Source organism: Rhincodon typus, chromosome 21 (assembly GCF_021869965.1).
Source record: "Rhincodon typus isolate 14 chromosome 21, sRhiTyp1.1, whole genome shotgun sequence".
Taxonomy (NCBI): Eukaryota; Metazoa; Chordata; class Chondrichthyes; order Orectolobiformes; family Rhincodontidae; genus Rhincodon; species Rhincodon typus.
Genome location: NC_063352.1, coordinates 40,675,090 through 40,689,359, shown reverse-complemented (window position 1 = coordinate 40,689,359; position 14,270 = coordinate 40,675,090). Strand labels below are relative to the sequence as shown.

The 14,270-nt window shown below is 40.9% G+C and overlaps 1 protein-coding gene across 1 annotated transcript in view; it reads right to left on the bottom strand.

The window, feature by feature from the left end:
- The window catches only part of LOC109938470 (myosin-16-like), a 73,804-nt gene extending 60,967 nt beyond the window's left edge, over window positions 1-12,837 (bottom strand). The window contains exons 1-7 of the mRNA XM_048609399.1: window positions 12,634-12,837; window positions 10,737-10,880; window positions 8,919-9,075; window positions 7,656-7,683; window positions 7,042-7,141; window positions 1,494-1,586; window positions 41-104 (exon numbers count right to left, since the gene is read on the bottom strand). Coding sequence (XP_048465356.1) covers window positions 41-104; window positions 1,494-1,586; window positions 7,042-7,141; window positions 7,656-7,683; window positions 8,919-9,075; window positions 10,737-10,880; window positions 12,634-12,837 — 790 coding nt within the window. The remainder of the gene's footprint in view (window positions 1-40; window positions 105-1,493; window positions 1,587-7,041; window positions 7,142-7,655; window positions 7,684-8,918; window positions 9,076-10,736; window positions 10,881-12,633) is intronic.
- Between the last annotated feature and the right edge of the window lie 1,433 nt (window positions 12,838-14,270).

Genomic DNA, 14,270 nt, shown 5'->3' with positions numbered 1-14,270 from the left:
AACTATTAACTGCAGTATCATATATAAAAAAATTGCTTACAGCTCTCAATGTCAGCACCAGCCAGTTTACCAGATGGGCCAAAGTGAATTCGGATGAATTTACCCTTAACAGAATTACAAATTAAAATTAAATTGAAGTTAGTTACATATTACCATTAACATTAATCTTCAGTCTTAAACAGGTATAAGATTACATAATCTTTGATTTTCCATCACAACCATGTTAGTTAGGAATTCCACCAACAGTAGAGGTGGTCAGCCCATTTATTGCTAAGAAATAAATTGTTCTGGCGTTTACTCATGAGATGGGAAAGGCTTCAACAAGACCCCCTCTTACTTCCACTGACTATATCAGTAGAAGGTAGAAGTGGATGTCTGTGAGGAACAAAGATTAGTTGGTGTCAATTTATCAAATTAGAAGATCACAGTTTGGCTGAGATCATTGGGTAGCAAGACTTCTTTCATATCAAAACCTCAGTGTGAATTTGAAGGAAAATGTGAATGGAGATCCATCCCATCATATTCTGATCAGACCAAAAATGTGATACAGTTTCTGAAGGAGGCAACTAGGCCTATTGAGCTTGTGCCAGTTCTGGGATAGAGCTATTGAATAGGTTTCACTCCCCTGCTCTTTCTGATTGTCCTGCATTTATTTGATTTTCACATATTTATCTCTCGCTAATTGAAAATTACAATTAAATCTGCTTACACTATGCTGTATGCTCCATATTACAACAACGTGCCACAGAAAGAATTTCTCCTCATTTCTCTGGGGCATTCGCCCATCGGTGTCCTCCAGTTACTGAGCCACCTGGAGCACAAACCATCTCTCCTTACTTATTCTATCAAAACATCTCATAATTTTGACACTTCTATCAAGTCTATGGAATAAAACGGTCAACCTGATATATTTCTGATGTTGGTCATGAAACACAGATTTTCTTTTATTCATTCAGGAGATCTGAGCATTTATTTGCCATCTCAAATTTCCCTTAAGGAAATGGTCGTCTTTTTGAATTCAGTTGAATGCTTTGCTAAGTCATTTCAGAGTCTGGTTAAGAGTCAACCATATTATTGTGGACCCGGAGAGAATATGGCTTCAACTGGATAGGGATGGCAGATTTTCTCCCCTGAAGAACATTAGATAGTTATATGCAGCAGTATGATGGTATTATGTTCACTATTATTGATCCTAGCTTTGTATTTCAGATTTGTTTAACCACTGAATTTAAAATCCCCATTTGCCATAATGAAATTTAAACTCATGTCTCCAGGTTGTCTGGTGAGGGTCCTAGATTATTAGTCCATAACATAAACACAATATCACTGTATCCATACTGCCGTGTTAACGTACATGATAGAACTTAGTAAAAGTTATCCTTAAATTTCAGTGAAGTTAATAGGCGACTGATCACAAATTATAGGGTGCAAAAGGTTTAATTATTTAATGGTCACATAACCTGCATGAAGGGAGGGAAGAAAAATAGACTTACAAAGCGGGAGGAGTTGTTGTTTCTGGTGGTTTTTGCATTCCCAAAAGCTTCCAGCACAGGATTGGCCTGGATGATTTGATCTTCCAGGGAGCCCTTTACAAAGAAAACGAGAGAAAAAAAAATCTGTATTATCAGGTTCATAATATTTTTCTGCATGAAGAATTTATTACATTAATTTTTATGTTTCTTTTTCTAGAGATGCTGTTTGACCTTGTGAACATGTCCAGTATTTTGTTTTCATTTCAGATTTCCAACATGCACAGCATGTTGCTTTTGTGCTGCTCTGATTATTTTAAAGTTAATAACTTTCGAAGGCATGAATTTGGCTTGCTTGTTATCGAAGTGAATCACCAGCCCAAAAACAGAAGTTGCTGGAAAAGCTCAGCAGGTCTTGCAGCATCTGTGAAGAAAAAATTCAGAGTTAACATTTCAGATCCGGTGACCCTTCTAATCCTAGACAACAAGGTGCAGGGCTGGATGAACACAGCAGGCCAAGCAGCATCATAGGAGCAGAGAGGCTGACGTTTCGGGCCTAGACCCTTCATCAGAAAAGGGGGAGGGGAAGGGGGTTCTGAAATAAATAGGGAGAGAGTGGGAGGCGGATAGAAGAGGGATAGAGGAGAGGATAGGTGGAGAGGAAACAAACAGGTCGAAGAGGCGGGGATGGAGCCAGTAAAGGTGAGTGTAGGTAGGGAGTTAGGAAGGGGATAGGTCAGTCCAGGGAGGACGGACAGGTCAAGGGGGCGGGATGAGGTTGGTCGGTAGGAGATGGAGGTGCGGCTTGAGGTGGGAGGAGGGGATAGGTGGGAGGAAGAACAGGTTAGGGAGGCAGGGACGAGTTGGACTGGTTTTGGGATGCGGTGGGGGGAGGGGAGATTTTGAAACTTGTGAAATCCACATTGATACCATTGGGCTGCAGGGTTCCCAAGCGGAATATGAGTTGCTGTTCCTGCAACCTTCGGGTGGCATCGTTGTGGCACTGCAGGAGGCCCAGGATGGACATGTCGTCTGAGGAATGGGAGGGGGAGTTGAAATGGTTCGCGACTGGGAGGTGCAGTTGTTTGTTGCGAACCGAGCGTAGGTGTTCTGCAAAGCGGTCCCCGAGTCTCCGCTTGGTTTCCCCGATGTAGAGGAAGCCACACCGGGTACAGCGGATGCAGTATACCACATTGGCAGATGTGCAGGTGAACATCTGCTTGATGTGGAAAGTCTTCTTGGGGCCTGGGATGGGGGTGAGGGAGGAGGTATGGGGGCAGGTGTAGCACTTCCTGCAGTTGCAGGGAAAAGTGCCGGGTGTGGTGGAGCTGGAGGGGAGTGTGGAGTGGACAAGGGAGTCACGGAGAGAGTTGTCCCTCCGGAAAGCAGATAAGGGTGGGGAGGGAAAGATGTCTTTGGTGGTGGGGTCGGATTGCAGATGGCGGAAGTGTCGGAGGATGATGCGTTGGATCCGGAGGTTGGTGGGGTGGTACGTGAGGACGAGGGGGATTCTTTTTTGGTTTTTATTGCGTGGACGGGGTGTGAGGGATGAGGTGCGGGAGATGTGGGAGACACGGTTGAGGGCGTTCTCGACCACCGAGGAGGGGAAGTTACGGTCCTTGAAAAACGAGGACAACTGAGATGTACGGGAGTGGAATGCCTCATCCTGGGAGCAGATGCGGCGGAGGCAAAGGAATTGGGAATAGGGGATAGCATTTTTGCAGGAAGGTGGGTGGGAGGAGGAGTATTCTAGGTAGCTGTGGGAGTCGGTGGGCTTGAAATGAATATCGGTTTCTAGGTGGTTGCCCGATATGGAGACAGAGAGGTCCAGGAAGGGGAGAGAGGTGTTAGAGATGGTCCAGGTAAACTTAAGGTTGGGGTGGAAGGTGTTAGTGAAGTGTATGAACTGTTCGAGCTCCTCGTGGGAGCACGAGGTGGCCCCGATACAGTCACCAATGTAACGGAGGAAGAGGTGGGGTTTAGGACCGGTGTAGGTACGGAAGAGGGATTGTTCCACGTAACCTACAAAGAGGCAGGCGTTGCTTGGGCCCATGCGGGTACCCATGGCTACCCCCTTTGTCTGTAGGAAGTGGGAGGAATTGAAAGAGAAGTTGTTGAGTGTGAGGACGAGTTCGGCTAAGCGGATGAGGGTATCAGTGGAGGGGGACTGGTCGGGCCTGCGGGACAGGAAGAAGCGGAGGGCCTTAAGGCCATCTGCATGGGGAATGCAGGTGTAGAGGGACTGGACGTCCATGGTAAAGATGAGGTGTTGGGGACCGGGGAATTGGAAGTTCTGGAGGAGGTGGAGGGCGTGGGTGGTGTCACGGACATAGGTAGGGAGTTTCTGGACCAAGGGGGAGTAAATGGAGTCTAGATAGTTGGAGATAAGTTCGGTGGGGCAGGAGCAGGCGGAGACAATGGGTCGACCAGGGCATTCAGGTTTGTGGATTTTGGGAAGGAGATAGAAGCGGGCAGTGCGAGGTTGGGGAACGATGAGGTTGGAGGCCGTGGGTGGGAGGTCACCTGAGGTGATGAGGTTGTGGATGGTTTGCAAGATGATGGTTTCGTGCTCAGGGGTGGGGTCATGATCAAGGGGGCGGTAGGAGGAGGTGTCGGAGAGTTGGTGTCCGGCCTCGGCGATGTAGAGGTCAGTGCGCCATACTACAACTGCGCCTCCCTTGTCCGCGGGTTTTATGGTGAGGTTGGGATTGGAGCGGAGGGCTGCATGTTCTGCGGGGGAGAGGTTGGAGTGGGTGAGAGGGGTGGAGAGGTTGAGGCGATTGATGTCTCGACGGCAGTTGGAGATGAAGAGGTCGAGGGAGGGTAGGAGGCCTTGGGGTGGTTCTGTTTTTGTTCCTGATTTACAGCATCCACAGTTCTTTAGGTTTTTATTTAGAATCACCAGCCCATGTTATGAGTTAATAAAGAAAATTCAGTTAAAGCATAAAATAGTTAGTCTGTTCTCTGTTGTCCATTTTGAGCTATATCTGGGATGAATTCATAATTTTTTCAGTGATAATTAACGACATATTTTCAAATACGCCTGGAATTAGGTGAATTTGGTATTTAATGATAATGCAATGCAGTTGATTTTAAGAGTGTTTTAGTATTGATGCTAAGTCTAATTGGGTGCTACAAACGTAGAATTTCCTGAGTATGTATCCATTGAAGCCTCAAGTGTACTTCTGTCTGTTTTATGTAAGATCTGAGACAGCTGTTGAAACAAATGAAAACTATTCAGAAATACAAGTGGAAATCTCATAGAAAACAGATACAAATATGAATTAAAATTCAATCAACTTTCTCAGCCTTAAGCTGGTTTGAGAAGCAACGATATGTAGTCATGTTCACCTATTACTTTAACTCCAATAATCTGATTCGGTTTTATCCTTACTTTGTTGACACTTCTTCACATGCAGCTCTAGAGCTTTGGGTTATACTTTGGATTAAAATGTGCAACAATATCCAATTGCAGAAGGAAACCTACATTCTCTTGCATATGTCACAAAATGCTGGACACTGTTTTGGTGGGTGAGACAATCCAGATCTCATACAATATTTGGATGTTTCACAGAACCTGTCGATGGCTGCTTTAGTTTATGTGATGTTGAGCACTTGAAGATGTTGTTGGCCAACAACAATTGGTTTGAATTGCATCCTCCTTCTAGCAGTGCATCAATGGTATACTGTTTAGGTTTGTCAAGAAGAGCCTTTATGAAAGATTTAATTGTTGAAAGACCATGACCAATTCCATTAGGATTTTAACTTTGTTAGCTTTGGTGAAATCATGTTGCATACATATGCATTGACTATGACATGACTGTCTAAGTGGAGTTTGCAAATTTTCGCCAAATGTGCATCAGTTTCCTCCAGGTGCTCTGGTTTCCTCCCACAGTTCAAAGATGTGCAGGTTAGGTGGATTAATCATACTAAATTTCCCATAGTGTCCAGGGATGTGTAGGCCAGGTGGAGTAGCCATGGGAAATGTGGGGTTACAGGGATAGCATGAGGGAGTGGGATGCTTCTTGGAGGGTCAGTGCAAACTCAATGGGCCGAATGGGCTCTATCTGCACTGTAGGGATTCTATGATTTTAAGTATTGCACTTAACTCAATCCAGAAGTAATATCATAAAGATTATGTAAAAATTCAAACAAGCTTAAATAGGTTAAGACCTATTATTTGTTAATTAATACCATTAGTCCCAGATTTACTTTGCAAGTTTCAGATCTCAATACCTGGAAATAGTAACTCATATTAATGTAATTGGTATGTAAGTGTTACAGTTTTAACTTTTTTCACATTTATTATCAATCCTGAATTGCTCTGAAACAATGGTAGCAGAGTTCCCTGAAGAAAGGTCAAATACAACTGTGTAGCGAAATTTTCTTTAATTTATTTGTTCTGGCCACTGAATTATTATTCCACTTGTCTACCCTCTATACCACTATATCTATACTGCTTTCAAAACATAGCAATTATTTTAACATTTATTTACATTCATATTAAATCACATTTAATGTGAAGTGTTTTGCAAGCGATACATGATGAATCCTGCTGATGTCAACATTAATGATGACGATTAACCATTTTAGCCACATTAGCAAACAATGGCTAATATTGGACTTGCAAACAATTAAGTATATTTAGGCAGACTTGTGTACAATGAAGTTTGCTATAAGAATCTTCCTGGAATGAAAAGATTTGATTTATAGGCTTAAGAGGGTAAATGATAAAAACAAGAAACCTAGATTGTAATTATATTGTCTCGTTCCGTGCCGTTCAAGAGAATCTAAAGGCCATGGTGCCTGTACCTCAAAAGATGTTACACTACTGTTATTTAAATTCAAAGATATTATTCATTATTCAAACAAAACATCATGACTGGCTGGTTCTTGGAATGCTTTCTTTTGGTGTAAAAAGGCAACAATAAAATTTGTTGCTAAATGTAGATATTGAAAATCACATGCAAAACTCCTTGCCCTTCTCTGCGCTGAGGAGAATAAGCCCAGCTCTCCTGGTCTTGCCATATAACTGAAGACCCTCATCCATGGTCCCATTCTAGTAAATTTCTTCACATCCTTTGAAGCCCTTGATACTCTTCTTAAACTATGGTGTCCAGAATTGACACAGCACATCAGATATAGTCAACTCAGTTTTTTAAAATAAACATTAAGACCAGCAGATGCTGCAATCTTAAATGAAAACATAGAATGCTGGAGAAACATAGCAGGTCTGGCACCATCTGTAGAGAGAAAACAGAATTAACATTTCAATTTCAGTGACACTGGACTTGAAACGTTAACTCTGTTTTCTGCCTACAGATGCTTCCGGACTTGCTATGTTTCTCTAGTGCACTCTGTTTTTATTTCAGATTTTATAAACTTCAGCCTAACTTCTTTTAAGCTCTACACCTCTGATAAATTCAATAATCCAATATGCTCTTTCACCAGCCTTTTCAACTTGTCCCACCATCTTCAAAGATTTATGTACGTGGTATTATTTATTTTACTCAAGTCATTCTTCCAAACAAATTAAATCACATCAAAATTCTCTGTCAAATCCTAATCTTACCTTTCCATCGCTTCCTTCGCCTGACTTGATGCCACCTATGTTGGCAAAATACTGAATGACCTTTTTGGTGTTTTCAGTCTTCCCAGCACCAGATTCTCCACTGTGTGTGCAAAAGTCACATTTTTAAATTGTCACAGATATGTTTGAATTGTGATGAAGAAACCCTTTCACTTTCGAGGTCTGAAGATCAGGACTCCCTCATCACATAGAAACGGATGAACTTTTGTGGTCAGTTTTAAGACTCGGACAGGATGGAAACTCAATAATAAACATAAAGAATTTCCTCTATGAAACACCTGTACTTGATCAAGGCAGCCTGGGATTATGTGCTCAGATAGATCCAACAGTAACCACACTTGCTGAGAGCAGTCAGAAATTCTGTTTTGGACCAAGTAACGGATCTTAAGTGCTTCAGGAAAAAGATAATGGGTCTCAGGTGGACCTATCCTTTGGATTAAGATAGGATAATTCACAGTTCGCAATTTCTCACATGACTGTGCTATCAATGTGAAAGTGTAGATGCCAAACTCGATTATTAGTAGTTACTTAGTTTTAATGATCTCCAAAAGTTTACATTCTGAAGAAAACTATTACAGATTCAAATATGTACTTACGTGATAAGCATAGATTGGTTTTCACGCTCTGTCAAAAAGCAATGTTAAAAAAATGAATTATTGACAGGTACAATACTAACCCTAATACATTCTAACTCATATTAAAAGGCTGAAATTTTACGATACTAAATCAGTGATGTGCCAGCCTGTTCACTTTGAGCACCATTCTCATTCACCTCTGACAAAAGATAGCATACTCCAATAAATATTGCTGGCAGTTACAGGGAAAAAAATTATATTTGATATTCTTTCCTGTAATTCCATGCATTCATACTTTAGTTTGCCCTGAGTACCAAAAGACCAGTAAATACTGAATGAATTACAATTTTAATGGACAACTGCAAAGTTGGTCTATGTCTATCTGGCATCATTTTCACTATTATTTTGGTAAATAGTCGATTATTGTTACTATAGCAATCAGGCGATTGGGGTTAATTGAGTAATATTTTGAGTAAATATAAAGGGAGAATGGGCAGAACTGCTATGTGGAAGGAGCCAAACAACTGTGTAGTTAATAAAATATGTCCAAAGAAGTGTCATGTTTTCTATATCACTAAAACACGCAAGGATCTGATATGTTTTTGGTAGTAAAGGAGGGTTGCTGAAAAGTGAAGATGGGAAACCAAGGGTTCTTTTCTGTGTTCTGAGTTACTTTGGAGAAGAATGGCTGAAACTAAGTGCGAACTGGCAGGGTATAGCTTCCCAGAAATGTTTGTGCAGCTGAACCTTACGACCAATGGAAAAATAAAGTGGGTTACGTCTTTCAAAAAAAAAGAAGTATGGCATTGGCATTATTTCTCCCTACTAGGGAGGATCAGGTGGAAGCAGTATCAGGTGTAAGGTATTCTCAGAGTTCTTTATGAATTCATGTTCATTGCTGTGGAAATCTTTATCTTTCTGAAATTTGCTCAACCCCTTCTCCCTAGGTGAGAGAAAATTGAAATTTGGCCCCATCCCTACCTCCCCCAAACTCCACATACAGATTGTACAGCCTTAATGCAGACTGTTTGTTGGAGTGTCCTGTTTTGCTGAGTCGGTAGACTTTTGTTTGGTTTAAATCCTGCTGTAAGATCTGCCTTGCTTTCCATACGTCAGCCGGAATAATAGTATAAATAGATGTTTCTGTCAAAATCTTCACATCCCTGACAATGAAAGTTTGTTTCAATTTAAGATGGATGTGAGTAGATTCTGACAGAGTTATAAATGTTCAATACTTTCAAATTGTTTCAAAACTTTAAAGAAACATTTTTACTTGTCTCTTACCTACAAGCATGTCATGGTAGGCGTTGTCTGAGATTGAGAAAAGATGGGGAGGCATCTCATTGCGTTTCTTGCCCTTGTACATAAGAGCTACTCTGGCACCGTAGATAGGCAGCCACTTGTATGGATTTACCGTTACACAGAACAACCCTGAATATGTCTACAAAGGAAGGAAACATCGTCAAGATGAGGCACGACAGTTTTGCTAAAATGGTTACATGCTGATAATGAGTACCTTAGAAAAATAGCTGATAAAACCCACCACTGAAGTTCCTTGCCAACTCAAGAAAGATTGTACTTCTCCAGCATCTTTCATGACCGCAAGACATCACAAAACGCTTTGTAGCCAGTTAAAGACCCTTAAAGCAAGGTCCCAACAATGATAATGTGTATGATAATAAGTGAGCTGTTATTTTTAATGATATTTCTTGAGGGACACCAGGGCAACATCTTTATTTTTCCTTGACATGAGTGAGAAGATCTTTTATGGGCAGAAAAGGCCTTGGTTTGAGTTTGTACCTCTGGCAGTGCAGTGTTCCTTCAGTACAAATTTTGGAACAAAGTCTCTAAATGCACAGCCAAGAGTGCCTACTGAACTTGTTTTGTGGTTCAGTCTGCATTCTGTATGGTTACAGTTAGCTTGCACGTGGAGTCGGGATATCTGCTGTGGAGGATATGCAATGTAAAACGCTAATGTCTCTGCCACCAGCTCTGACATTGATTGGGTATTATGTGTAGTAACTTCACTTGCTTAACATTTCTTTCTACAAATTGCTTAAGGCATGTACAACAGTCATCACTTCTTGTGTTCAATGGCTCTAGGCCTTCATGTAGCAATGTTCCTGGTTCAGCAGCTTCTCCTTTCTCATGGAATATTTACAACCCCTCGAGAGTTATCAGTAGCTTTATTTACTTTTACATCCTAATACCTTTATTTCCATCTAAAAGAACTAAAAGAAAATCTATGAAGTTCAAGTTGTTCTAAGGATAGAATATTACTCCCATAGCCAGGATGTTCTTTTAGTTCTGACATTTATGAATAGAATATAAATATGCACCTGACCTCTCTCTCAATGTAACCTTTCTCAAATGCTATTATGATTGGCATCCTTAAGATTTTCCTTGCTTCCTCTAAGATTGAAATGTGCCTTGCAACATGTTCTATAGTCTTACTGTCTTTAAATTAGCACTTATTAGACAATATTTGACTTTAACTCACCCTTTTCCAATTCTTAAAAATTCTGGAATTGTTGACCTTGGTTTCTCTTTTCAGCATTTGGGGTTTTCAACACAAGCTCTGCTTCTCTTGATCTCATCTGTTCCCTGTACTGAAATGTTAGCCTATACTCAGTGATAACAATCTTACCTTTGAGTCAGTAGGTCATGGTCCATGTTCCAGGGTTTGAGCACATAATCTAGACTGGCACATTAGCATTTTGCATAAGGACTGCTGTTCTGTCAGAGGTGGTACTTTCTTATGAAAGGAAGAGGGCAAGGAGAAGGGAGGTTTTCCAGCATCTGAAACATCTGTGTTTCAACAAAGACAGGTTGACTAGACATTGACCTCATTTTATGTTTGTGGGAATTTCCTGTGTCCAGATTGACAGAAGCTGCCTGCAATATTCTTTAGGACAATTTTTAATTGTGAGAAATTGTAGATAAATGCAAAATTGATCAATCCTTCCATCTATCTCTCTGTCTGTTTCTTTCTCTCTCTCTCTTTTCTTGCATTTTGTTCTAACTGTGGAAATTGGCCCTTCACATGGATTACTTCAAACTTAAAGAAAAGAAAAATACAGATCAACAATCCATGTGACGTACATAAATTCGCATTTTGACATAGCGATCGCGTAGATTTACGAGGACGCTTGCTTCGTTCAGATACGTCAAGTTAGCCATGTCTGTGACTTGATGAAACTTTGGTGGATTCATTTGCTGAATATTATCTTTCTTCAAAGTCAACGTCTGAAGAAAAGCACATAAAAGATTGTACAGAATGTTAATATAACGCTTAACCTACATTATTTTAGATCAGAGTATCAGATGACCCCATCACAATTGATAATTACGAAGGAAACAAACACAGGGGCCGTACATTGTATAAATTACCCTGGTTGCCAGGATTCTTTCCTTAACTATGTTGTACCATATCAAAATGGAACAATCAAATGTTAAAGCAGCAATGATCCTATTTGAGTCCTGTGTTTCATTCTACATCATAGAATTTGATGTATGCTTCACACTATTTTAAAAATGTTACATGTTTAACCTAATCTTTTTAGTCTCCCTTTTTCACAGATTTGGTACAACACAGAAGAAACCATTTGGCTTTCTTCATTTCTGAAGAAGGGTCTAGGCCCGAAACTTCAGCCTTCCTGCTCCTATGATGCTGCTTGGCCTGCTGTGTTTATCCAGCTCTACACCTTGTTATCTCAGGAGGCCATTTGGCTTGTCTTGTCTGCACAGGCTCTCCAAATCAGCAATTCTTCCAGTCACTCCCCTGTCTCCTGTGTGTAAGCCTGCTCACTCTTCATTTTTTTTACATTTTCTTTCTCAGGATTCAATGCTTAAAAAAATCTTCGTCAGCTTTAAAGATTGGTCTTTCAATCAAATGGCAGAATTAGAGTATCACCTCGCTCTTATTCACACAAGACAGCTGCAATGAAGTCAAAAAACTTACACAAAAATGACAAGTGAACAGGGAAAGTCTCCTGCCAGTGAATATCTTCTGACAATTTCTTTGTTTAGACTATTATGAAACAAAAAATAATTTCTAAACAATGGGAACCAATTGAAGGTGCTTGACACAATTTTGAAGGGCAACATTTGAAAGTTGAAAATTCAAATAATGCATCCCCATTTATTCCTGCATGTTGCTTGTACTGAGACTAATACATTAATCTGACGAGGAATCTGTGGTATGGATTGAGAGAAGCTGATGAATACTTATCTTTCTCAGCAGGCATCTTCATTACTGAACTTTATTTTGTAAAATGAGGACATTGTTATATTAAATGTGGGAGCACACAGCACCTGATAGTCATTGTAAACACCATAGCTTAAGTTTTCATTAGAACCAGTGTTCTTGCCATTCCAACCCCATCAACAAGTATAGCTCTGGATCATAGAATCCCTACAGTGTGGAAATGGGCCCTTCGGCCCAACAAGTCCACAATGACCTTTAGAGCTTCCCACCTAGACTCATTCCCCAAGTCCACCTAATCTACACATCCCTGAACACTATAGACAATTTAGCATGGCCAATCCACCTAGCCTGCACATCTTGGACTGTGGGAGGAAGCTGGAGCACCCGGAGGAAACTCACGCAGACATGGGGAGAATGTGCAAACTTCACACAGACAGTCACCCAAGGGTGGAATCAAACCCGGGTCCCTGGCGCTGTGAGGCAGCAGTGCTAACCACTGAGCCACCGTGCCGCCCTCTGATTCCAGAGATTCAGCCTCCATTGCGCTATCTTCAAATCCATTCATAGCACTGACCACAGTGTACAAAGAAATGTCTCCTGATGCCTACACTGGTGACTGAAGGCCAGGTTCAGGAAGATTTCTTAATTCCTCCTACCTCTAATTATCAAAGAAAATGAAGCGAGCACTGAAGTTCACCATTTAGTGTCACATGCATTAATATCATAAAAAAGAGAGAAATGTTGCTGTCTTTTATTTCTCACAATATTACTTGTGGGATCATGCTTACTTACTTGATTCTTGGCCGTCTTCACGGTGACTTGGTCACCTTGTTCAGACTGGATCTCTCCTTCAATAAAACCATCTTTATCATCCTTTACCCAGCATGACTTCTTAATATCGTAGGGCCTGTTCATATATTCCAGTTTCTCCTTTTCAGTGGGAGCCAAATAGGGCATTGGATCAACATCATCTGCACACTCTCCTTTGCCTACCATTTTGAGTTTGGTTTGATTGTAGAGGACTAACTCGAGGAGAACAGAGAACTCCCTCTGAGGATATAAAATAATTTCAAAAATATAATCTGCAAAGGGAGAACTCGTGCAGTGATTTTCAATTCTACAAATCTGCTTAGAGTCCTACAGCTCACCAGCCTGACATCCCAGTCTAATTCTGAAGATATATCCAGCCAGGACCATTGTTGCTGGCCCGACAAGATTTAAAGGGCTATGGGAGAGAGAAGGGGACTCAATGAGGACTGGAATTTCACGGATTTAGGCATACTCCAGAAAACCTTAAAAACAGTGGCCGATGAGATGCTGAGGTCCCAGCCACCTTCTGACAGATCCCATTTTTGCCGGGAGAGGAAAAGGCAAGGTCATGAATCACAAAGCCGGGAAACCTGATATCACTGAAGACATCTTAAGATCATGCAGAGATTAAGCAGACAACATTTTTGCTGTTCAAGGGGTCTTAACTCCTGGTATGGCAGTCATAAACTTATGGAGGATGCTTGAATGGTTTTGAAAGACCGATAAGCTCAGTTTGAGTGTTATGACCTTAAGTTATTTAAATTACGAGCCCATTAACAATGAAAAAGTAGAAAAACAGGCTACCACTGTTGCTGAAGTAAAATCAAACAACCACTGATGAAGTCCACTGAAAGATGGTAATAATAATAATTTTGTAGTTTGAAAAAGATAGATTGCCATCCATTCATACAGTTTTAATAGATTTCGTTGTTGACATTTCTCAGAGGCTGTTGCTGTAGTAGCTGAGCCCATTTGAGCCCAGCTGAGTCTCCAAAGTTCCAAAACTGTTTCTCAGCAGGGATCTGAGTGCATATTCTGCTTGACAGTTTTAAGAGCTTATTTAAGGATAAGCTGTTATGATATGATTAGTGAATAAAAGTTTCATGGCTTTTATGATTGATTGACCACTTGAGGATATTTAAAATCTTCCAAAGTGTTTCATAAATGAATGACGTTTTGTCTGTTTCAACTGCATCTAAATAAGAGCTCCATCAGATTGTTAGAAGAGTAGTTTTTTGTTTAGTCTCCACTCTGAGGTCAGCCCATTGTGTAATGTGGCCATGAAGGTGGCAGTGGGGAGTAATGAGGTGGCATGGAGCAGATGAGGTGGTGTGGGTGCATGACTGTTTAGGACTGGAAGATCTAGCAGTCTTTTATAAAACTGGGCCAAAGGTGCCAGAAAAATCCTGTGGTACTCCACTCTGGTCTTTTCCCAAACAGAACACAAATGCTTCTGGTTGTTCCAAACATTATGTTCTCGAATATCTCACTCACCATGCTCCGTTCTCTCTGTCTAATCCTGGCCAATGCACCATTAAAGAAAGCTGCCACCTCAGTTTAATTTACAGCTAAAAATACAAAGCTTATTCTATGCTCTGCGGAAAGAATATTTATTTTGC